At 35.7% G+C, this 23,669-nt stretch overlaps 1 protein-coding gene across 1 annotated transcript in view; it reads right to left on the reverse strand.

The window, feature by feature from the left end:
- The window catches only part of LOC136988056 (protein unc-45 homolog B-like), a 97,401-nt gene that overhangs the window by 21,462 nt on the left and 52,270 nt on the right, over positions 1 to 23,669 (reverse strand). Inside the window, 6 exon segments of the mRNA XM_067285849.1 lie at positions 2,277 to 2,369; positions 2,442 to 2,511; positions 2,587 to 2,764; positions 13,263 to 13,421; positions 13,491 to 13,659; positions 23,498 to 23,662. Coding sequence (XP_067141950.1) covers positions 2,277 to 2,369; positions 2,442 to 2,511; positions 2,587 to 2,764; positions 13,263 to 13,421; positions 13,491 to 13,659; positions 23,498 to 23,662 — 834 coding nt within the window.

Raw genomic sequence — 23,669 nt, forward strand, 5'->3', positions numbered from 1 at the left:
TCTAGTCAAATTAATTCATTTCTGATATTTAATTATAGCTCTTACATAACTCAAGAATTTGGCATATCATTTGAAGTGTTTATCAAACATATTAGCTGTGATTTTTTAGTTTTTTTTTGGTTTCTGCAAATCAAATTCTCATTCCAGGATAGTTCATTCTGCACTAGAAGAAAAGATGATGATGATTAACAGTGTATATTGTACAATTTTTTTTGAGTAAACAGTATACATAAAACATTTCAGCATTTTTTCGGCATGGAATGCGTATTGTATTTTACATTAATTTCTATGAAAAAAATTGTTTAGCTTTACGAGTGTTTCACATTACGAGTACGACTCTGTAATGAATTATGCTCGTTAAACAAAGTTCCACTGTATATAAAAAAATCCAGTAACAAATTGCTTAACTTTCCTGGCAACACTTGATGCACCATCTGTTATTTAAAAACCTTAGTTGTTTTTATGATAAAAATATATAACTATAAAATAGCAAAATGTTTAATTTTGAGGGTAGAGATGGGTTTAATAAAAAATTGCAAATGCTAATAATGAGGAAAATCATCAAGTCTGACCCTACCGGAGATACGACACACAACCTCGTTTATCTCTCCACCCCTTGAACTTTAATCACCAAAATTCAATAGTATTGATCTCCCTAATAAACAAACCTCCTGGCAAAATTTTGGAAATGTTTGACAAAAAGCGTGGAAGTTATTAACCTTCAAACAGAGTGAACAAAACTGTGCCCTCCATGCATATGCTAACATCCATACATACAGAAAAAAAAACCAAATTTTTTGCATTTCTTGACATTTCAAAGTACCCAGAGTCCAAAAATGTAAAAATGGGGGGGTCTTTTTTTGACCTATGGCTATACTTTCCCTGTTATATATAACAGCCAGGAAAGTAAAAAGAAGTATATTACATATTTGTTGATTTTTGATATGTTGAATTTGTATGAAAAAATGAAAATTTTAGACTATGCCCAATCAGAGATGAATGCATATATTACAAATGTAAACTAAAATCCTCTTATATTGTTTTTCATAATATATTATGGAAACTTATATTGCGAAAAACAATACAAGTACATTTCACCATTCCCTTATTCATAAAACGAGATCTAAAATTTTTTGGCTGTAAGAGGTGGAGGATAAAAAGTTTGAGATTCCAACATACAGGGTGATTCAAAAGTCACAGAAAGTTAAAAAAAATTAATAACTCTCAGATTATTTACAGTAAGATGATGCAGTTTTCACAGAAATGCTTTGAAAAAAGTGGATTTTTTTTTGTGTAATAAAAATTTTAGTATTGAAATAGTTACATTTCTTGCCATTAGATGGTGCTGCAGGAGACTGAAAGCAGGCAAGCACTGAACTATGTAACATTCATGCAAGATGGAGCACCTCCACATTTGACAGGAGCAGCAGTGTGGAGGTGCTCCATCTTGCATGAATGTTACATAGTTCAGTGCTTGCCTGCTTTCAGTCTCCTGCAGCACCATCTAATGGCAAGAAATGTAATTAGTTTGGTACTAAAATTTTTGGTAAAAGCTGCTTATGACAACCTTTGGAGAGAACCATGTCCTCAGTCACTTTTTTCCAAATGAGTGGCCTCCAAGGTTTCCAGACCTTTCACCATGTGACTTTTGGTTATGGGACTACTTGAAGTCAAACGTGTACAGATATCAGATAACTTCATTAGCCATGTTGAAGAACTCTATCCAACATGAAGTTTCAGTAATACCAACTGAAATGCTCTTTAATGCTGTTCATAGTGTCATACCTCGTCTAACAGCTGTGCTCATGAATGATGGGCACCACATTGAACATTTGTAATTTGTTAAAATAAAATTAAAAAATATAAATGTTCTTGGTGTAAGCTCTAGTAACAACTACACAAATTATGTAATCTTATCAAGTGCCATCTAATGGGAAGAAATGTAACTATTTCAATACTAAAATTTTTATTACACAAAAAAAAAATCCACTTTTTTCAAAGCATTTCTGTGAAAACTGCATCATCTTACTGTAAATAATTTGCGAGTTATTAATTTTTTTTAACTTTCTGTGACTTTTGAATCACCCTGTATAATTGATTGAGATGGCTACACCACAGTAGAGATGGCAAACCTATACCAGCACCGACCCACGGTTCCCGGAATTTAAAGGCCAATGTCGGTCGATACTGGCAGAAAATGAAAACGCGCTGGGAGACATACATCTGCGGAGGCAGGAACAGAACCGGTGGCCAGGCTTTTGCTGGAGAGGAAATACCTGTTGAAGAAGGTCGTCGGTTCCAGCCATGACCAACATCATCTCCACAATGCCCTTCTGTCCTATGCAGTGGTTACCCACGTCCAGGGGTCCCTGTAAGAAGCCAAACCATAGCTTAGTCACAAATACTCCGCTCTGCTTCTCTAGGGTGCTGGTCCCACTTACCTGCAGCAGGGAGGTGAGTACGGCAGTGGCTCTGACTTTTGATTCGATGTCGGGACCGCTCAGCCTTTCTCTGCAATGAAACAGATACCTAAATTTCTGGCACACACACTCTGGCAGAGTAAAGGAAAATGGCACTAATACTCACTTTATGAAATCCATCACCTGGTCTCTGTACTTCTCTCTGGCTTTGTCATGATCCATGCACCAATAAACTCTCTCCAGCGCTACAGCCACGTGAGCTCTGGTGTCCGAAGTTATGTCCATGCAGCTTTCGTATTTCATCTCTGGCAGTTCGCTGGCAATCTCCAGAAGAGACCAAAGACCTGACATTACCAAGTAAACCAGTCTTTAAAAATGGCATTTTATTCCTTCTTTTAAAACGTCTCTATCAAAACAAAACCACCAGGGGGCCATACACAGATCCCTCACCTTCCAAGACTGTACCGGTGCACCCATTCATGGTTTGAGTAAGCAGGTGGAATTTAAAGCAGAAAAAAATCCAAAAGCCAGACCAAGTGTTTTTTCAGTGTGAGAGCCCAATTGACAATGGACTGTACCCAATAGCCTATTATTAGAAGAGGATGTCATGAGTTACCCAAGCCTCAGTCCTTTTGCAGCAAAGAAATTAAAGTGAAATTATCACGTTTCACCTTAAAAATTCTACCAACTGGCAGAGTGCCGGCAGGTATGGACTGCGGGCAGAAACGTTGCCTCCCTGAAAATGCCAGATGGAGGATTTCATCCTGGCAGATGTTTACCTTGTTATTGGCATGACCCAAGGACAAGCTCACCACGCCAGCACAATGTGCCCTGCACCCAGAGAGTGGGACACTTTGCAAGGTGATGACCAGACAGAAAATTCTTTGGAAGGAGAGTACGATTGTTGGCCGGGAGATAATTTCCAACACATGTTGTAATAATGCCATTCAATTTTGTGTTTTAAAAAATCGGATGGTAAACTTTGTTTTTACTGCCTTCTGTATTTTTGTACATTAGTTTCACAAAATAGATTCCTGAAACCCGCCTAGTGACTTTTCCATCACCCTACTACTGTGCACGAAGAAGAGGGTAAAGATAGCCACGTATCTTTTTCTGTGACAGATTTCGTAACGGTACTTCTACGTGTAAAAAAATTAAGCAGTAATGATCACCATAGGAAGCATGAAAAACGTCCCTATAGAATTAAGAATCTGGCAAAAATGGAATTAAGAAAATTGCCCGGCTTGGCAACTCCATCTAAGATATGGGCACAAGGCCTGACGACTTTCCCAAGAATATTTTAACTCCCACTCTGAAGAAAGATAAAACAACTAACTGTGAAGATTATAGAATGATTAGCCCATCTCCTGTACCTCCAAAATCCTTTTAAGAATATTACAGAAATTCCTCTGTGGAAAACCCAACCCATTGTTAAGGAATGAATGGTTAGGCTTTGGAAAGGGAAGAGGCACTAGAAATGTGATGGGGGTGCCACAAACCATAGGAGAATGATACGTTTAGAAAGTAAAGGGAATGTCAGCACACTATACATTACTGGCCATTAAAATTGCAACACCAGGAAGGCGGCATGCCAGACTCATAAAATTTGCATGACAGATAGAACATGCTGTGATATGCAAGTGATTAGCTTTTCAACACATTCATGCAAAGCAGGCAGCAGTAGTGACACGTGCAATGTGTATAAAAATAGAGATTTTACAGCAGGTTTCTCATACAGATGTTACATTTGAACGTTGTTTTCTGGTTAGAACATTGTTGATATACCTCGGGTAAGAAGGAGAAATGCCTACCAGCACGTGTCTGATTTTGATCGAGGTCGAATTGTAGCCTACCGGGATTGCGGTTTATCATACCACAGTATTGCCACTTGTGTTAGTCCCACGACTGTCAGCAGAATATGGAATCAGTGGGTTCAGGACACTCATATGGAATGCTGTGCAGGATCTCAGCTGCCTCCCATCACTAACAACCAAGAAGACAGACATCTTATCCGCATGGCCTTAACAGATCGTACAGCCACGTCATGAATCCTTAGTCAAGAAACGGGTCATTTGCAAGACAACAAGTGTCTGCACAAACAGTTTGAAGACATTTGCAGAAGCATGGATTGTCAGCATGGCAACCATGGCTTCAGCTACCCTTGATGCTGCATCACAGGCAGCAGCACCTCCAATGGTGTAATCAATGACGGACCTGGACGCAGGAATGGTGTGAAGTCATCTTTTCAGATGAATCCTGGTTCTGTTTAGTGCACCATGATGGCCGCTTCCGTGTTTGGCAGCATTGTGGAGAACGCATATTGCCAGCATGCATTCAACTTTGTCATACTGGCCGATGGTATGGAGTGCCATTGGATACACATCTCAATCACTTCTTGTTCGCATTTCCAGCACTTTGAACAGTTGCTGTTACATTTCTGATGTGTTAAGGCCTGTGGTTCTGCCCTATCTTCAAGGCCTCCATAATGCTATATTTCAGCAAGACAATGCACGACCACATGTTGCCTGTATTGTCCTGACCTTCCTTGATACAGAACATGTTCGACTGTTGCCCTGGCCAGCATGTTCTCCTGATCTCTCACAAATTGAAAATGTTCATGGTTGCCGAGCAACTGGCACACCACCACTCGACAGTCACCACAATCGATGACCTGTGGCATAGTGTTGAATCTGCATGGACTGCTGTACCCATACATGCCATCCAATCCCTGTTCGACTTCATGCCCAGGCAGATAAGTGCTGTTATTGCTGCCAGAGATGACTGCTCTGGATATTAATTTCTCAAGATCTATACCTCCAAATTTCCCGTAAATTTAATTAATTTTCTTCCCACTATGATGTATGTGTCTAATAAATATCAATCTGTTATTTGCATTCCTTCCTGGTGTAGCAATTTTAATGGCCATTAGTGTACATCTACAGTCAAGATCATTTCAAAGTTGACAGCCTGTTTTTTGAACTTTTGAGTTTATCATCATCTTATCAATATGTAAAACTTAATTAACCTTAATGTTACTTTTAAGACTTAATTTTTCATTAAATCCTTCAAAAACTTTTGAAGAAAACATTATGTATGTTTTACAAATTGTAAATTTGTGTTGTATGGTGAAACCATTTCAAAGTTGACACAAAATAAAACATTCAGAAAGAGTCAAATCAGAACTTTGTTGGACCACCTTTGGCCCAAATTACACAAAGTCGACTTTGCGTACTGTTAATTAATTTACCAATGATATCCTGCCCGATTTCTGACCAAACCTTAAATAATTCTTCTTTGTACAATGATAAAGATTTTCTATGGCTAAGAGGAATATGGCAGTCTAATTTGTTCCACAGATGTTCTATTAAATTTAAGTCCAGTGACTGGTGGTCATTCGAGAACTTCGATATCGTTTTCGTTGAAATATTTTCTGAGAAGCAATGCTGTATGTTTGGGATCATTGTCTTGTCGAAAGACAAATTTATTTTCAATTTCCATTTTCCTTGCCAATGCCATTAAATTGTCAGCAAGTATCTGTAATCTACTGCTTTCATGCAATCGTGAATTTGAACAATATTGCCCATTTCAAACCTGAAAAACACCACCAAACCTTTATGTAAGGCGAGTGTTTTATTGTTCCCACAGTTTTATTTTTATTGAATGCTTGACTTTTCTTTTTCCAAACAAATTTCTGTTTTTAACATGCTGCAACTCTTGTTTCAACTCATCACTCCAAATAACACGCTTCCAAAACGCTGGGGCAACGTTTCTCAACCTGGGGGTCGCAAAACAATAATGAAATCATTTTATGAGAAAAAAATCATTTATTATAAACTTATAAACATTTCACTTACGATAAGTACACATGTAAAGAAAAGAAATTAATGTGATGGTTGCATTTGTTTTTCATTTAAAATTTTCTCCATATGTGGATCTACATTAGAAACACACAAAAGTAAATTGTTTTCAAGTGATAAAAGACAATTCCTGTATTTAGTTTTTAGCGCAACCATAGACAAAACACTCTTTTCACAGAGAAGACGTGGCGAAAGGGATTAATATTTTCAATGCTTTTGTGACTAAATTTCCATATTCGTGTCGACGAGCGAGCCAAAACGTATTTAAATCTTCAGATGTAAATTGCAACTGTAGTGTTTTGTCGGCAGACGTTTCAACGAGCTGGTCGTGAATCTCAACTGATAACTTAGCAGCGGCAACAACATTTTCACTAAACGGATTCAGTACCCATCTCTTCGAGAAATCATCTTTATCTTCCAGGAAATACTCCGTCAACTGAGTTTTTAGCTCATGCAAATGCATTTTCATGCAATCCAAACTGTGGTGAATAATAGTGTCTTGTTCATTCAAATTTTTCTCAATATAATCTGAAGTGAGTGGGAACATATCCAAATTTTTGCTTTGAAGGTGAATAATCCAGATATCAAGCTTATTAATGAACGCATGAACTTTGTCTGTCATTAATAAAATATTTTTATCGCGTCTTTGTAAATTCACATTCAAGTCGTTTAAATGCAAAAATACATCAGCTAAAAAAGCCAACAACAACATACACTCATTATTCTGTAAAAGCAAAGAGAATGGCATTTGTTTATCCTGGAAAAATATTATTAATTCATCTCACAATTCCAATACCCGAGTTAACACTTTCCCTCACAATAAACATCTAACTTCTGTATGGAAAAGAAGAGATTTTTTATTTTCGCCCATTTTATCACATAGTTTAGCAAACAGCCTGTTCTGTAACAGTCGGCTTTTAATAAAATTAACCAATTTTACAGCTTCACAGAGAATTTGAGATTTTTCGGCATATTTTTTGTGACAAGAGCGTGTCTGTAAAGGAAGTGGTGCGTCCATTCCACCCTTGGTATAAGACGATCTCTTAATATTTTCATTAATCCACTGTTCTTTCCTGTTATCGCCTTTGCACCATCACTACATACTGCAATATATTTTGTCCAATCTGCATTAGCATAGTTTCTCGTAGCTTCATAAAAAACATCAAAAAGACATTGTCCCGTTTCATGACCCGGTACTGTTTTGCAAAACAACGTATTTTCTTTGATTGATATATCCCTATCGCACTCATACCTCACAAAACATAAGAACTGAGATGTGTTTGCTACATCTGTTGATTCATCAAATTGAATACTAACAAATTCACTCGAACTCACTTGCTGAATTATCTGTTGGCGAACATCGGCAGCCATGTCATCGATTTGCCTTGATATCATGTTGTTAGAAAGCGGAATGTTTTTCAATTTTTTTGCTTCTTCCACACCTATTAAAACAAACCAAATTTCTACGTGACCCAATTCCTCACCAGCCACGGTAAGTTCTTTTCCTACCTTTACAGATTCACCAACAACCTCGATCAGCTCTGTCCGGCTTGAGACACTCCCGACGGCAGTTATCGCTACATCTTCAAGTGCATCATGCTGGAAAGGGAATGTCTTCAACTTCAACTACTTGTACAAGCCCACGGAAACAACTGGCCCTGCAATCTGCACCTCCTACTGAACTTTGAAAACACTTATCAAGCCCTTACCAATCTTGCCAAATACTACATCATGACCACCTCTAACAACCGGACATTCCTACCCCAGCACCAACAGTAACCATTCCTTGCCTTTGGGTTCTCCCAGGTCGACCTTCGTCTCCCCAAGACATGCACCACAGTCTCTACACGCATCTATGGCCACTTTACATATGCGTTTTCTGGCCACTTGTAATACCCGCGGACTCCATAGTTTATCACATGCATTGTACATTGTTTATCTCCTCTGTATTGTCGGTTATTGAGTATTTCTCTTGCGGTTTCATCATACCATTCCGCATGTACCCAACATATGTCCGTAATTTGTAAACTTTATTCTCTGTACTACTGACACTACACGCATTTTGACCACCCTCACTCACAAATTCCCATCCATGTATTTACGTGATTTCCTTGATTTCCACACGCGAACTTCTGTATTAATATATATGTATATACTTTGCAGTTTTCATCATCCAATTCAGCCTGTATATAACATCTGTATCACTTATTAATAATAATGTAGTAATTTACTTTTGTTCTCTCACCCGGTTATGCCTAGCGGTATCGGGTATGTACTCATTTTTTGGTACCTAAATAAACATGACTTGACCTATTGAAAACACTGACCATCTCAATTGCAGCAGGCAATACAAGGTTTTTGGCAATTGTTTGGGGTTTGGACATCTTAGCTACTCTTAATGCTACAAGATAAGATGCTTCAAGTACACTTTTATCAGTATGGCTTAACTTAAATAAAGAAGTTTGATTTCTCGAGGTATGTAATTTTCTTTTGAAAAATTCCAAGGGTTTGTTTTTATGAGCTGGATGTTTAGCTTCCAATTTTGATGGCTTCATGCCTTTATCAGAGAGAACTTGAGAGCAAACAATGCACTGTGGCTTTCCATCCAATGAGGTGAAATCATAATTTAAATAACTGTCATTGTACAACCTTGTCTTTTTACCAACCGATTCACTGGATGTAGATGGCTCACTTTGTTTTTTCACAAATTTATCCATTTTGCATTAGAAATTTAAAAAAACAATTCAGTTTCTCGGTTGACCGCGCACCAAAATAAAAGCACCAGATGCATGCTTTGCATTTGAAACTTAACTGAAGTGGTGCAATCGTCAGTGCCTCTTTTATACTAGTGACAGCACGACATGTTCAAACGCATCCATATGCATGTTCAAAACATGTTCTCACAGCGAGTATTATAGGAGATCAAATTACAAAGAGCACGTACCCATCAAGTTGGAACTTGTAAATTGCTTGTGTATGTACTGTACACGTCATACATGCATGTTCATACCTGTTGCTATACTGTAAATGCAGTGACATAAAGTAATAGGAATAGTTGTATTACATTTTTTCTACTGTTGGTATTTTCTTAATGTATAAAATTAGTGCAATGTGATTATATAATATTTTAAAAAATTTACATTTATAATTACAGTCAAAATTCAATTAGTAATAGTAAGGATTACTGTTATTATTCCTTTGGGTGGGGGGTCATGAAATATTAATTTTATTTATATTTACTATTTGGGGATTTGTGGAGCTAAGAAGATTGAGAATTGCTGCTCTAGGGGCTTGTCCACAAATTTTATGACAGAAGCTAATCTTTTCTTCTGATTCACTGATGAAATCATTGGTTTTCTACACGTCACACTTCCATGGAAACTTTTTTATTTATTCTTCTCTTAATAGTTGAAACACTGGCCTCAGGTGTAAGCTCTTCTTTTATTTCTTTAGCTGTTATAAAAGAGTTTTTTGTGGTCTCACAGAAAATTATGGCATTTTCTCTTGATGTTGTGGCCTTAGTGAGAAATTTACCACAGGGACACTGCCCTATGTTGTTATTTAAATATTTGACCACTATTTTTTTGACTCCTCCTCATGATATTTGATGCTTTTCTGCAATAATAGACAGGGAGAATTGCCATTTTTTTCTGCTCATGTACAATCTACACTCTTTCTTCAACACTCAATTCTCTCTTCTTTACAATACTTTCTTATTGATACTAGAAAACTATTTAATTGACAACCCTGGAATTAAATATTGTGCTATAACCAATTTGTAAATACAGTAAAAAATTTATTTCAATGTTTTCTTTATTGTCAACTTTGAATTGATACAATATTTTACTTGTCACTCTTCAGTTCTTTATTAGTGAAACAAACTAATCAGTTATCTATTGTTTTACTCCAATTAACAAGGCTATTACAATATGCAGAGTAGTTAAAAAAAAAAACATCTGATCTGTTAACATTTTAAGGAAAAAAAATGCATAATTTTTTCAGTTGTCAACTTTGAAATGACCTTGACTGTACAAAAGGCATTTGACAAAACTGACCACAAAAGATCGACAAATGTTTCAAAAAAGAAAGGAATAGATTGGAAGGATGGTAGATTAATACTAAACTCGTACAAATATCGAAGAGTGATAGTCGAAGCAGATGGTCGATATGATGAGAAAATCGAGATGGAAAAGGATGTCGTGTGGGAGTGTTGCCCATATCTGCTTCTCTTTGACCTAGACTTGGAATAGATGATTGCAGAATATCTAGAGTGGGAGTCGCAAACCAGAAGCCCTTTGAGGCTTCGTATCCAGCATGCAGTCTCAACCTTCTCTTTTCTAAAAAGCAATATTTAATGTCTTCAGGGGATTCGAATGGAAAAAATTCAGACGTCTAACCATTTACTTCTGTGGTAAAAGCTGGCAACAAGAGGGCCTTTGTTAGAGCCATTTTTAAAATTGCAGTACATTTACCGAATAATATCGAACATGGCCTGCCTCCAATATACATCTATTTAACTCGCCCTTTGCTGCATTTGAGTTTGAGACCCCATCTAGAGGAAAGAAAAGCAAATTCAGTGCCTAAGATATGCCAATGACAGTAAAATGAAAAAGATCCCAAGTGGACTGGAGAGGGAGACGTGTGGCCTTCAAAACAAAAACAAACGTTAACGAAACCACAATGTGGATCGGAGAAAAGGAAAAGTCGACGTCTGTGTAAACGGTGACAGAGTGGAACGAGCCAACAAATTATGATATCCAGACGTTTGGCTTGACTCCAAGTGCAGTAGTGAGAAAGAAATCAAGAGGAGAATTGGTGCAGCAAAAGAGGCATTTAGCAAAGTGAAAACAATTTTGTGTGGGCCTTCAAAATTAGAATTGAGAAAAAGGAAGGCCAAATGCTAGGTTTCGAGTGTTTTCCTCTACCGTGCCGAAACTTGGACATTGAGACAATGTGACATTAGGAGAATAAGAGGCTCAGGAGATGAATACAGGAAATCAGATAGGACTTTCTCATTTCTCACCATATCACTCTAAGGCGGTGAAAAAAGGGACAATAGAGAGACAAAAAGCTAATCAGATGGGATGTGTGATTCAAGAGGAAGGCTTATGGAGCAACATTATGGAAGGAATGGTTGCAGGCAGAAACGAGGGAGAAGGAAAATTAAAATAGTGGATAACTTAAAAGAAGATAGTTATAAGGAACTAAAGATGAAAACATTGGATGCAGTAGCATGGAAAAAGAGGATGCTCACTGAACTGCTATAACTAGCATCTATCACAGATTGTCCAATGTTGCTTAAAAATGTCTATGAACTGGAAAAAGAGACAGAATGCCAACTTTTATAGAGAAAACATCAAGCAAACAGATATTACCAAATTTTTTAAAATACAGTAAGACCCCACTTAATGCTGATTCGACATAACATGGTTTGCTCGAAGCCTAAAAAAAAAGGTCAAAATTTACATCAATTTAAATTATCGCAGAATTTCATTGATTCTTATATAATACAATATTTACGAACACCTTTTGCTGATTGGTTCATCAGCAAAAGGTAACAATTCGTCATAGCACTGTACTTCCCTTAAATCTACATTTGTTTTGTGCAATTTTGGAAAAACTATAACATCATGGATGCTGTAGGAAATATTGACTTTGCTTGGCAAGAATTAACTGGTAAATGCATGAACGAAGTGTAGAAGAAGTTATGGCTGAAGGTATCCAAGAAGTCTCAACAAGAACCTATTACTGTATCGTTTGGTTGACTAAATTGTCAACCTAATCGGCAGGACTAAAAAGTGTAGATGAGCAGGATATTAGCGAGGTTGCAGCTAAATTTTAATCTCTAAAATGTGAATGTTGAATGTCAACCATCACTATCTTGTAAGTGGCACTTGACGTTCACATTTTAGAGATGAAATCTTCGGCTGCAACCTTGCTATTGAGGAGTTATTGCAAGTTTCTGGTGAGAGTCTTACCAATGACAACCTTCAAGAACTAGAAGAACAAGGAATTCATGCAGAACTGGAAAATAGAGATTTTGAAAATGAAGAATCTAAAAAATTTCTCTGTAGATTTCCTTAGTAAAAGTTTGGTAACGATAACCAAAATCATTGATCAAACTGTAGCAAACAATCCAGATTTTGAAAGAAGTGCAAAATCTGGATTGTTTCCAGGAGGTTGCATCCAAAATGCCTCATCTGGCTTTTGCCAGATGAGGCGTTTTGGATGCAATCTCCTGCTATCAACATCTGCTTAAGGGAAAAAAGTGACAAATGAAACTACACAACTTTATTGCAAAAAACAAGAATTTCAGTGTGCATATGTTTGTGTGTTATTTAACATATAATATGCAAATTAATACAAAAATAACTTAAAATTAAAATAAAATTTGTTTATTTTTGGTCACATGTTCCCCTTTCCCTATTTACTCAACGTTAAAATGACGACGTTTAATGCTGTTTCATTTAATGCTTTGTCGTCTAGTAATGCATACTCCTTGTTAAGTGGGGTTTTGCTGTATTGATCAAAATAAAGCATTGTTTGTTTACCTAATTAAAATTATGTACTGCGTGTTGCAGGTTTCGATACAATTAATGAGTATATTGATTGTTGATAAAAGTCACGTGTCACATAAAACCACAACTGTCAACACTAACAGAACCTACAAAACCTATAAAATAATTTTTCACACATTTGCTTGATATAATATACTGTACATATTCTTCATACAGTGACCATTTATCTTCATTCCATAGGTGGTTGCCTTAAGCAGGTTCCACCAAATGTAATCTAAGTGAAAATAAAAGAGCACTCCTTTCTCATCCTACGACAAAGGAAAAATCATCAGACGTACCCTGGATTTTTTATAATTATACCTTTTCTTTTTATAATTAATAAATTAATTAATAGCAATTATCAAAAACAGCATACTTCAAACCATCATAGACAAAATACATAGTGACTACAAAACAAAAATAAAAACCTTTGCTGTCGACCAACTTCATTCCCCAATTCAAGGCATCCATGTCTGCATTCTTCGTGATCAGTTCCAAGATGGCGTCTCTTCCCACTGCCGACATGACACGACTGGCAGACAGCTTGACCAAAGTCATCATGACAGAGTCGATCTTGCATTCGTTATCTACATATGTTCAGATGGCGTTATTTGAGATAACCAAAGAATTAAAAAACTATGGGTCGGATGGGTTACCTTTCATCAGTTTCTTGTCAGGTTTCTTCCCCTCTTTGATGTCCATTCCGCTCAAGGTGTTGATGATTACCTGAATCCAAAACTGTACAGCATTTACATACTGTTGAGATTGCGAGTTCATATTTTCCATTATAAATGGAAGACCGACTTGTTCCAGCACCGTCAAAACCTGAATTTTCATAAAAATACCGACATCAGTTGTTTGTCTAATAAATTGAAATTATTGCCAAATAATTAAACTAATATAATTTGGATTGGGCAATTTTCTTTCTTATGGAAGATAGACAGTACTTCAAAAGCATTTTGATTCCTATTGCCAAATAGGTCACTCTCCAGCCACTCAATCCTCCACACTGCTTCTTAGGTTTAGCTGAATGCACAATGGATACGGTAAAAATGCTCTGTTAGTACCATGGGCAAAATAATAATAAAGTGCCAAATACTCCCAAATCATTCCTTTGGGAATAATTTGGCACTAACAAGTCAGAGGGGTACTTATAAGACATTTTTATCATTAGGAACCAGATTTTTAGGTTTCCACATATTTTTTTGCACAATGGCCTTGCAAAAGTTCCAAATCTGCAATTACTTCATTGATATGGGTATCTGGGGCTGAGTTATAAAAGCCTAAAATGCATATTTGAGAATACTTTGGTATAGAAAACCTAAATTTGGCATATTTTGCCAATTTCCTAAAAACTTCCCTGGCCAATCTGCCCTCTTGAATCCCAGGGATTGTCCCCCTTTTTCAAACCAGTTCTCATTGGTTTGTTTCATGATTGAATGATTAACATCCTGTTGCTACCCATTGGACACTTTGACAGAAAAATACCAGAAGGTATTTAACCATAGACTTTGTTATCTAGGCCACACTCTGGAATCTTTGTTTTACATTGGAGAATACTTGGACCAGCTGAAGAACTTTTTGTTGCACATTTGCAAAGATAAGACCATGGCTATAGAGTGTGCTGCATCTCTTTTGCAGGATGCATCAGTTTGCTGAGAACTAACAGTCCTTAGATCTCTGGTATTTTTAAGGACCAACATTATGCAACTGGAGAAGCAAGGGCTTCAACTGCATGAGTGTATTTCTATCATTGAAAAATGGTGGAGCAACCTGCAATCTAATCCAGTGCAAAAAATACAAGATACTGTGGAAAAACTGAAAGTTGTTTGAAGAATATGTGAGAAAAAAGAAAATGCATATTTTGAGGTTTTTAGAGCATATAATATGCACCTAAAATGCACGTTTTAGCACCTAAAAATCTGGTTCTTATTTATCATATCCATTGTGGATTCAGCTAAGCCTAAGAAGTGGAGTGTCTTATGCAAAAAAAATACCCAGGTGGCAATCTGGATTAGATCCCTGATCGTGGGGCAACCCATTAACTGCCAAACAATGCACATTCCTCCATTTAATCTCTGTATTCTGCAGCACTATCCAAACATTGGTGACATTGCATCGCAGTCATTGTCGGATCGAGCCACTTGGTGAAATTAGCTACGAGCTCATACTTTCCGAATTACGAGCACACAAAAACATTAAATAATTTTTTGCTTTGCCCATAAATCATTGTTTTTGCACGTGTCCTTCTAAGAACTTTTAATATAATTGTGAAGTATTGTTATACATAAATTATAGTTTTTAACTTATTAACTCCAACAGGAACTGCACCTGTACAACTACTAACAACCATCAAATGCAGTAAAAATTTTCCTTATTCAAATGTTTTCATATATCTTAAACAACCTTCTTTAGGAAATAACATTCAAAATTACATTCTAAAGGACCAAACACCAAACAGTTTTTCTAAAACATATTTGATTTAACAGAACAAATTTTGATTTTGCACAAATTTTTACTGCATTTGATGGTTGCAGAGTTGGTAATTACAATTTTTGAAATATTTGTTATGCTCATTTTTTAAGGGACGTGATTATAACTTTCCAACGGATGCTACTCTATTTTTGGTTATGCTTAACCTATCCAGTGTTACTGGATAGGTTAAGCATAACCAAAAATAGAGACAGCATCTGTTGGAAAGTCTGAAATTATCTTGGAGTCGTGATTTCTGACCTCACCTGTTTCACCAGAGATATCTCGTTACAGCATTGAAACATTTTTTAAATTAGATGTCGCTAGTTGTTATAATTTTTATGTAAAAACTAATTTTTGAAATATAATTTTACATTTATTAATATATCTATTTTGTTTGTGATAAATAAAAAAATAATTTTGGACGATATTATAGCCACAATTTTTCTTTTCAAAAATGTGTAATTTTCATTAGGCTTAACATCGACGAAAATTCAACATGGCATCACAGGCAACGGAGAAAGATTTAAACATCCGATAGGTTAAGGAAATTAAGCATAATGGCAATAAAGCTTTGGGGATACTATAGATTACCACTAGGGATTGCAATCCCACAGTGTTTTCAATACAGCTGGATTTTTGCTGGACCGACATCATTCCAGCTGGATCCAGCACGGATGTATTTTTGGTGCAATAAAGTGTTATCTATCTTTCTATCTATCTAACCATAAATTTCTGGATAGATAAAGAAATAAAACATTTTTTTTTAAAATACTTAAGAAACTTTTATTATTTAGACTGGTCATTATAAATCAGTAAAACTTCTTACACATTTAGGTAGTAAACTTAACTTTGGTTCGATTTAACACTTGAGATAAAGATTACAAACTAAACATTTAAGTTAATTATCTCTAAGTTAAATACAGTGAAACCTCGGTTTTCGTTGACTTTGGTTATCATCAGTTTCAGTTTTCATCTATCTTTTTCGTGAAAAATTTATCTCGGTTTTCGTCGGTGTGCCCGTGCGACCTCGCCAAAATCAGAGGACGACTCATGTTTTCCTCTGCAGTATGGCGTTGTTTCTCGTTGTGCAAGCATTAACCCACACGTCTAGCAAAACAATTCGATTGCTTTCATTTCCTGTTTGTTGTGGTGGCTCGTGTCTCGTTAGGATTGGTCGAATCTGGACCAATATGATTGTTCCGTACAATCCGTTGGATTTGAAAGAGAGAGCTATAGACGAGCGGGGACGCCGATTGGAGGACCGCTGGCCACCAGCGCGCATATATAAGGACAGTTTAGGCGGGAAAATGGAAGTGGCTTTCGTCTGGTTAAAGAGAAGGCATCATCTCGCCAACGACAGGGCATGATTCCCAAAAGTGTTAGTGCATCGTAAGGTATGTTTTAAAACGAAATTATATGTGATACGAACAATTAGCAATCATTGGCACTTTGGTTTCGGTTGCAATTTTTTGTACATCAAGTTTAGTAATTTGACTCTGTTAGCTCCATCATGGGACCAAAGAAAGTTTCCAGAGCCGGCAGGCCTTTAAAGAAGGTGAGGAACACAATTGAATTAAAAAAAGAAATCATAGAAAAATATGAGAGCGGCATTAAGATTGCTGAAATCAGCCGCATGTACGAGAAATTGCCATCCACAATAAGTTCCATCGTGTCAAAAAAAGAAGCGTTAAAGGAGGCTAATGTAGCGAAAGGTGTAAATGTACTAACGAAACAGAGATCTCAAACAATTGAAAATGTTGAACAGTTATTATTAATTTGGATCAAACAAAAACACTTAAATGGTGATTCTGTTTCAGAGACAATGTCGAATAGCATTTAACAATAATTTCGATCGTTGATTCCAACACTCCTCACCGTCTTTCATACGCGAAGAAGAGTCTTCAGAAAGATAAATAACATGTTAAATGTTAATTTATTTATTATATTAGTCTTATATATTCATTTTATGTTCATTTCTTATTGTTTTTAGTATTAAATGCTATATTCATTCTCTAAAAAATGTGTTTTTGGTGCGTATTTTGGAGTCTCTAGAACGAATTAATCGGATTTACATTGATTCCTATGAAAAAATTTGTCTCGGTTTTCGTCGGTTTCGGATTTCGTCGATTGTTTTCAGACAAATTATCGACGAAAACTGAGGTATCACTGTAATAGCAAAGGTAATACAACTAATTAATTTATAATAATAATATTATAATAATGTAAGGACGGATAATCAGTGACTAAGAGGCTATCAGTCTTACCAGTTTTCTTATATAGGCTCTACATATCAGTCTAATAATTAAATTACTTATAAATAACTACAGTGTTAGTAAAGTAGTGAGTAAGTAATTAATAGTAGTCTAGTAGTTAGTTAGTTATTATCACAATCATAATCACATACATTCATATCATCATATATCTAAGATACTGATACTCATTAATTTAATTAACTATTAACTAACTAGGTAGTCTCAGTTTCTCACTAATTTTCACAATAAAATTGCCTAGCCTAGCCCACTAACCACTTATAGAATAAAAGTTAAAACTCTTACTTAATAGAATTAGTGTGGAAGTTATAAAACATTCGTCTTGTCTTGAATAAAGTATTTTAAAGGATTAAATAAAATAAAATCAATCACTTTTGTTATTTTTTAAAACTATCTGAAAGTAAAATTTCAAAAAACAAATGGTATTGATGTTGTTGTCTCCCAACCTACTTCTCAATGAACTGTATATATATCCCGCTGCGGAGAAGGCCCTTTCTGCCTCTACGTTAGTTGGTTTCGGATTCATCAAATAATCACAAATCGTTCCGTCACGTGATTCATTGACGTCACAACTGACCGTAAATTAGAATTATGCACCAGGACTAGGAGAGGAGTTATTTATTTTATTTAGCAAGAGCAGAAAGTCAACTGGCAATTAGATCGGCAGAGGCAAAAGGGCGGGCAGTATGGTATAGAGAGGGGGTGTAGCACGTGCCACACTGAACGACGTCACTCTTGCTGCCGAGCAATAGCGCATGTAGCAAAGCGGCAATGCCGACAACATAGACTTTTGCACCATTATTTAGAAAGTTAATTGAGTATTTGCGGATCCACAGCGCTGGATCCAGCACCTGGTCCTGGATCCAGCAGGCCAAAGAATGCGCTGGATCCAGCAATTGCAATCCCTAATTACCACCTATGGAATTTTGGGACTTTGAGTATATATCTGAACTGAGGGGACCGAGACGAGTTCAACGACACCCTACGTTTGGACCGGAGACAAAAAATAAGAAAGTTATCATAGTTTTTAATGCTTTCATGCAGATGGCATCATAGTTGCTAGTGCTGCCATCTCGCGGTAAAGTCTGCAAACGAATTTTAAAAAAGCACTCTGAACGGCAAGAAGTTGCACGAACAGTCGAATGCCACTCCTTTTTTTTCTTTTGTACAAGAACTACTGTGAATCAATAACTAGTGACGTTAAACAATCGGCAGCCTGCCAGCGGCTCCCCTTCCGGGGGAGTCCGTCAGGAGCATGAACAGTCAAACGCCAGTTCCTTTTTCCTTTTGTTCAAGCATTGCGACTCCCAATTGCAATAGCATCGGCTCGTAGTACTAGCTGACCGCGAGCAATAGCGAGACTGAGGAACCATAGCCCCCGAGGTCGACGAGCACAAGTGTGTGCAAAAAGGACTTAACTCGAACTGTAGACAATCAGTGTGCTCATGGATCAACATCTGCCTTTGTTGAAGGTATATATGGCCGACTTGCCAGACTGCATGTTAAACACGCAACAGGCTTAGCAGAGAGAGCGACGCGACTCCTGATCATCGCGCAATCGCTGAAAAAAGTACGATAACTTTCTTATTTTTTGCCTCCGGCCCAAAAGTAGGGTACTGTTGAACTCGTCTTGGTCCTCTGAGTTCAAATATATACTCAAAGTCCCAAAATTCCATAGGTGGTAATCTATAGTACACCCAAAGCTTTTTGTAGTTATTATAAAATATTCTAATCAATAAAATATAATAGCTCACTCCAAACATTAAGGAGTCCCTTTTTTAATAATTTCAATTAAACATTTTTCAAAAAAATCACTTCTTGTCTTTGGATCAAACTATCAGGTCAGTCCATAAGTCCATGCGCATTTTTATGACCTTGAGAAAAATCTTGTGTTGCTGTTAAAAATGTCAGTCTAATGTGATAATTTTTACACTGAAGTGTTAAATTGGATCTCATTCATATAATACTGTTCAGAATTGTGAACATTTCAGTTGTTTATTTTTGTTAAAATGGAAGTAACGGACGAATATAAAAGACACGTTTTATACTTTTTATTTTTAAGTGGTGAGAATGCTACAAATGCAGCCAAAAAAATAAATACTGTACATAATCAAATTGTAATTAGTGCAAGGACTGCGCAGAAGTGGTTTGAAAGATTTAGAAACAATGATTTTAGTGTGGAGGATAAGGCTCGTACTGGAAGACTCGTTGACTTTGATGATGATCTCTCTGTGCTAGTTGAAGCAGAACCATCTTTAACAGTTTACGAAATTGCGGAACGTTTAAATTCATCACACGGAACTGTTCATAGACACCTACAACAAATCAAACAAGTTTCAGAGCTAGGAAAATAAATACCACACGAACTGTCAATAGCTAACCGACAACAACGTGTAAACATTTGCACGCCTCTTTTATCCCGTATTGCTATAGAACCTTTTCTTGGTAGGCTGATTACTGGAGACGAAAAATGGATCCTCTATAATAATGTGACAAGAAGAAGACAATGGATGGATCGCGACAAGCAGCCAAAACCGACTGCAAAAGGTGGGTTGCATCCAAAAAAAACTCTTTTGTCTGTTTGGTGGGAATGTCAGGTGTAATTCACTTTGAGCTGTTAGAACCTAATCAAACAATTACAGCTCAAATGTATTGTGAGCAATTAGAGCGTTTAAATGAAAAATTGAAAAAAATCGACTGTCGTTAGTGAACGGAAAGCAGGTTCTCTTGCAGCATAACAATGCCAGACCACACACTGCAAAAATAACTGTACAGAAACTTGAAAGCTACAACTGGGAAATTTTACCTCATCCACCATATTCGCCAGATATTGCTCCCAGTGATTATCATTTTTTTCGCAGTTTGCAGAATTTTTTAAAAGGGAAAACTTTTGAGGATGAGAACAATGTAAAAAAGGCTATTTCTGAATATTTTGATTCAAAACCGAAATCATTTAACGAAGACGGGATTAAAAAGCTACCCTCAAGATTACAAGAAATTGTACAAAATAATGGTGAATACATTATAGATTGAAATAAAATTTAATTAAAATTTTTTGCTGCTTTTTTTGTAGATAAAAATACACACGAACTTATGGACTGACCTGATATATTCTGGAATCAAAACAGTTTCAAACATTGAATGCTTCCTTTGAACTTTTGAATTGTTGAAATACATAAATAATTGAATTATTCTCTATGTAGTACATCATTGTGTCAAAATGGGTTTCTAAGACTCGATACCTGTTGTTAGGTATTACCTACCCTCCCCTACTTAAGGCAATTGGCCATCTAGACAAAGTGAAATGAGATGCCTGTGAATCATAGCCATGGGTCCAAATGACTTCCTTTTTAAAAAAGTGCTGCCAATCCGCCAAACAGCAAATCATGTGCAAACTAAGTGGAAGTTAGACCACAAACATGGCAAAGGGGCAGAGCAAACTCACATTTTATCACATGACACATGGCCTTGAAACCTCCCTAGTAAGCAATACCAAATACTACTACTGTCTACATTGATATTGCTTACTGATCATACTATCATGGCGACGTTTTCATCTTTATATTGTATAGCTTTAGGCATAGTTTAAGTTTAATATTAAATTTATTCTCTCAACTTGTATAATTTTTAAGTATACTAAAACCTTTTGTTATACCAACTGATGAGGGACTATTTTCTATTGGAAAACAGTCCGAAATGCATTTTGAATTTTTCGGTTTCTATACTTTTGTAATCATCTTATTGTACAATCCAGTTTTGTTTTATTAAATGTTTTTACTTTGATTCTTGAGTGTTTGTGCCCATTATCATTGGTGTGATAAACCCTTACTATTATCTGTCTCACGGTTATAGATATTTTTAATTTATTTAACTTTTTAGATGAATAAACTAAAATGTTATGTCCTTTGAATCCAACATTTATCCGAGTTCAAGAATTACCTAGAAAATGGTTCAATTCTCAGATATTTCAGTCTTCAAAATCTATCACAGTAACCTGTTTAAAAGGTTATGGTGACTGATTTTGATGAGTCCAAAATATTGGTGTAGACTCTGTTGCAGATTGAACCTCTTACTGAAGAGGGATTGGCGAGAATTCAGATCCAAATGAATTTAAATAAAATATCTGAGAATTAAATAGTCTTCTGGATAATTCTTGAACATGGGTGGAGGTTGGATTTGAAGGACAAAAGGGGTTTATCGGATGAATAAACCGAAATGTTAAGTGGTTATAAAAGTGAATGATTATATCTGACAATTTTAGCTATTTTAGCTTCGTATTATACAGATTTCATTATTTAAGAAGAAAAAAGACTGCAAATTCTTTTTTGTCATCTAATATTAATAAGATTAATTTGTAAGATCTTAATGTTTTGAATTTCATTTGACATAATTTTTGGTGATTTGCTCTTTCAGCTCTAACCATTAAAATGATGTTAAATATAATAATAATAATATAAAGAAATAACTTTATGATGAAATCTATAGACTTAACTCTGACATCTGGTTTATTAAGAAATGATGGAATGAAGGTTGGCCATTAAGATGTTAGTTACCACTTGTTCTCCAGATGTTGCCTGTACCACACCTCGCTCATAACTGCTCTGCACCTTGTAGTAATGCCACCTTCAAACTCCATCTTACTACTGTTATGGTATGTAGATTTAATTTGTTTTCTATAACATCATTACCTTCTTATTCTGCTAATTTTAATACTGTTTATATTAGTAACCCTTACATCAAGCTACTGTGTAACATTATGAAGCCACCTTAAGCCTGTCTTCTCTACATCCATTTAATGTTTCAATGATCATACCTTTATAATAATTCCTTTGTCTTGTATACCATATTTACTCGAATACAAGATGATCTCGCATATAGGACAAAGTGTGACTTTCAAGATCAAAATAAAGAAAATTAGATTTATTAATACAATTCTACTTTTATTTCGTTTATTCACAAATAAATTATCATCAAATGTACGTAATTGCACACATTGTCCTGCAAAAATTACTGGAATTTTAAACTTTAAGGAAAAATCTTGTAAAATCAATTACATAATTTGTTTATGTAAAGCTGGACAATCAGAAACTTTTTTTGCCAATTCTTAACAGTCGAATTCACTTTTCGTCGATTACACTTACAAATTTCTTCGAATTCTGATTTCCAAATAATCATGTTTACACATAGGAATGAATTAAAACTTATTTCGGGTTCCTGTGTAATTTTAGAATTTAATTCAAAAGCTCTGCTTTTCCTATTGCTATTCGTCTTTACTCCTGACAATACACAAGAACAATTCAAACGACCCAGATAAACTACTTTTGTTTTTAAACACCAGAAAGTGAGAACCCGGTAAAAAATGCAAATACATATTTTACAAAAATTATACAAAAATGAAAAGAATCCTTTGCTTGCACATATAGGACAACCTAGGTTTTTGAAGCAGTGAAAAATGGATAGAAACCTCGTCTTATATGCAAGTAAATAGATAATTTTATAATATGTATACCAACCGAAGAGGGACTCTTCCGATAGTCCAAAATACATTTTGGTTATTTCGTGTTAATTACTCATGTAATCGATTTTAATGTACACCCCTTTTCGTTTTTATTAAATATACAACATTGATAGCTGGGTGTTTGTGCTTATTATCACTGGTGTGATAAGTCCTTATTATCTACCTCACATTAGTAGATTTTTAATTAATAATAATAATAATAATTGATTTGTAAAATATATTTCGAAATATGACTTATAAAAATGATACACAACTAAATCAATATTTTGCATATAAATATATTTGTATAACATTTGTGGTAACTCAGCTATTTTTATAGATAGATAGATATTGGCAATTACTTTTATAGTATATAAAATTCTCATGTATATTATATTTAGAATCTTTAAATAAACTTTACCTTATTCTCTTTCCTGCACAATTCACTAAAAATGCGAACACAAGCTAAATTTATTTCTGGATTCTTCTGTTTCATTACTTTCAGCAATTTTTGAATTCCGTCTTCTTTCACGATTAATTCAGCACCCGCTCTTTCTCTTGCCAACACAATCAGATTGTTTGTAGCCTAAATC

Source organism: Centruroides vittatus, unplaced genomic scaffold (assembly GCF_030686945.1).
Source record: "Centruroides vittatus isolate TY-2023 unplaced genomic scaffold, ASM3068694v2 scaffold_3046, whole genome shotgun sequence".
Taxonomy (NCBI): Eukaryota; Metazoa; Arthropoda; class Arachnida; order Scorpiones; family Buthidae; genus Centruroides; species Centruroides vittatus.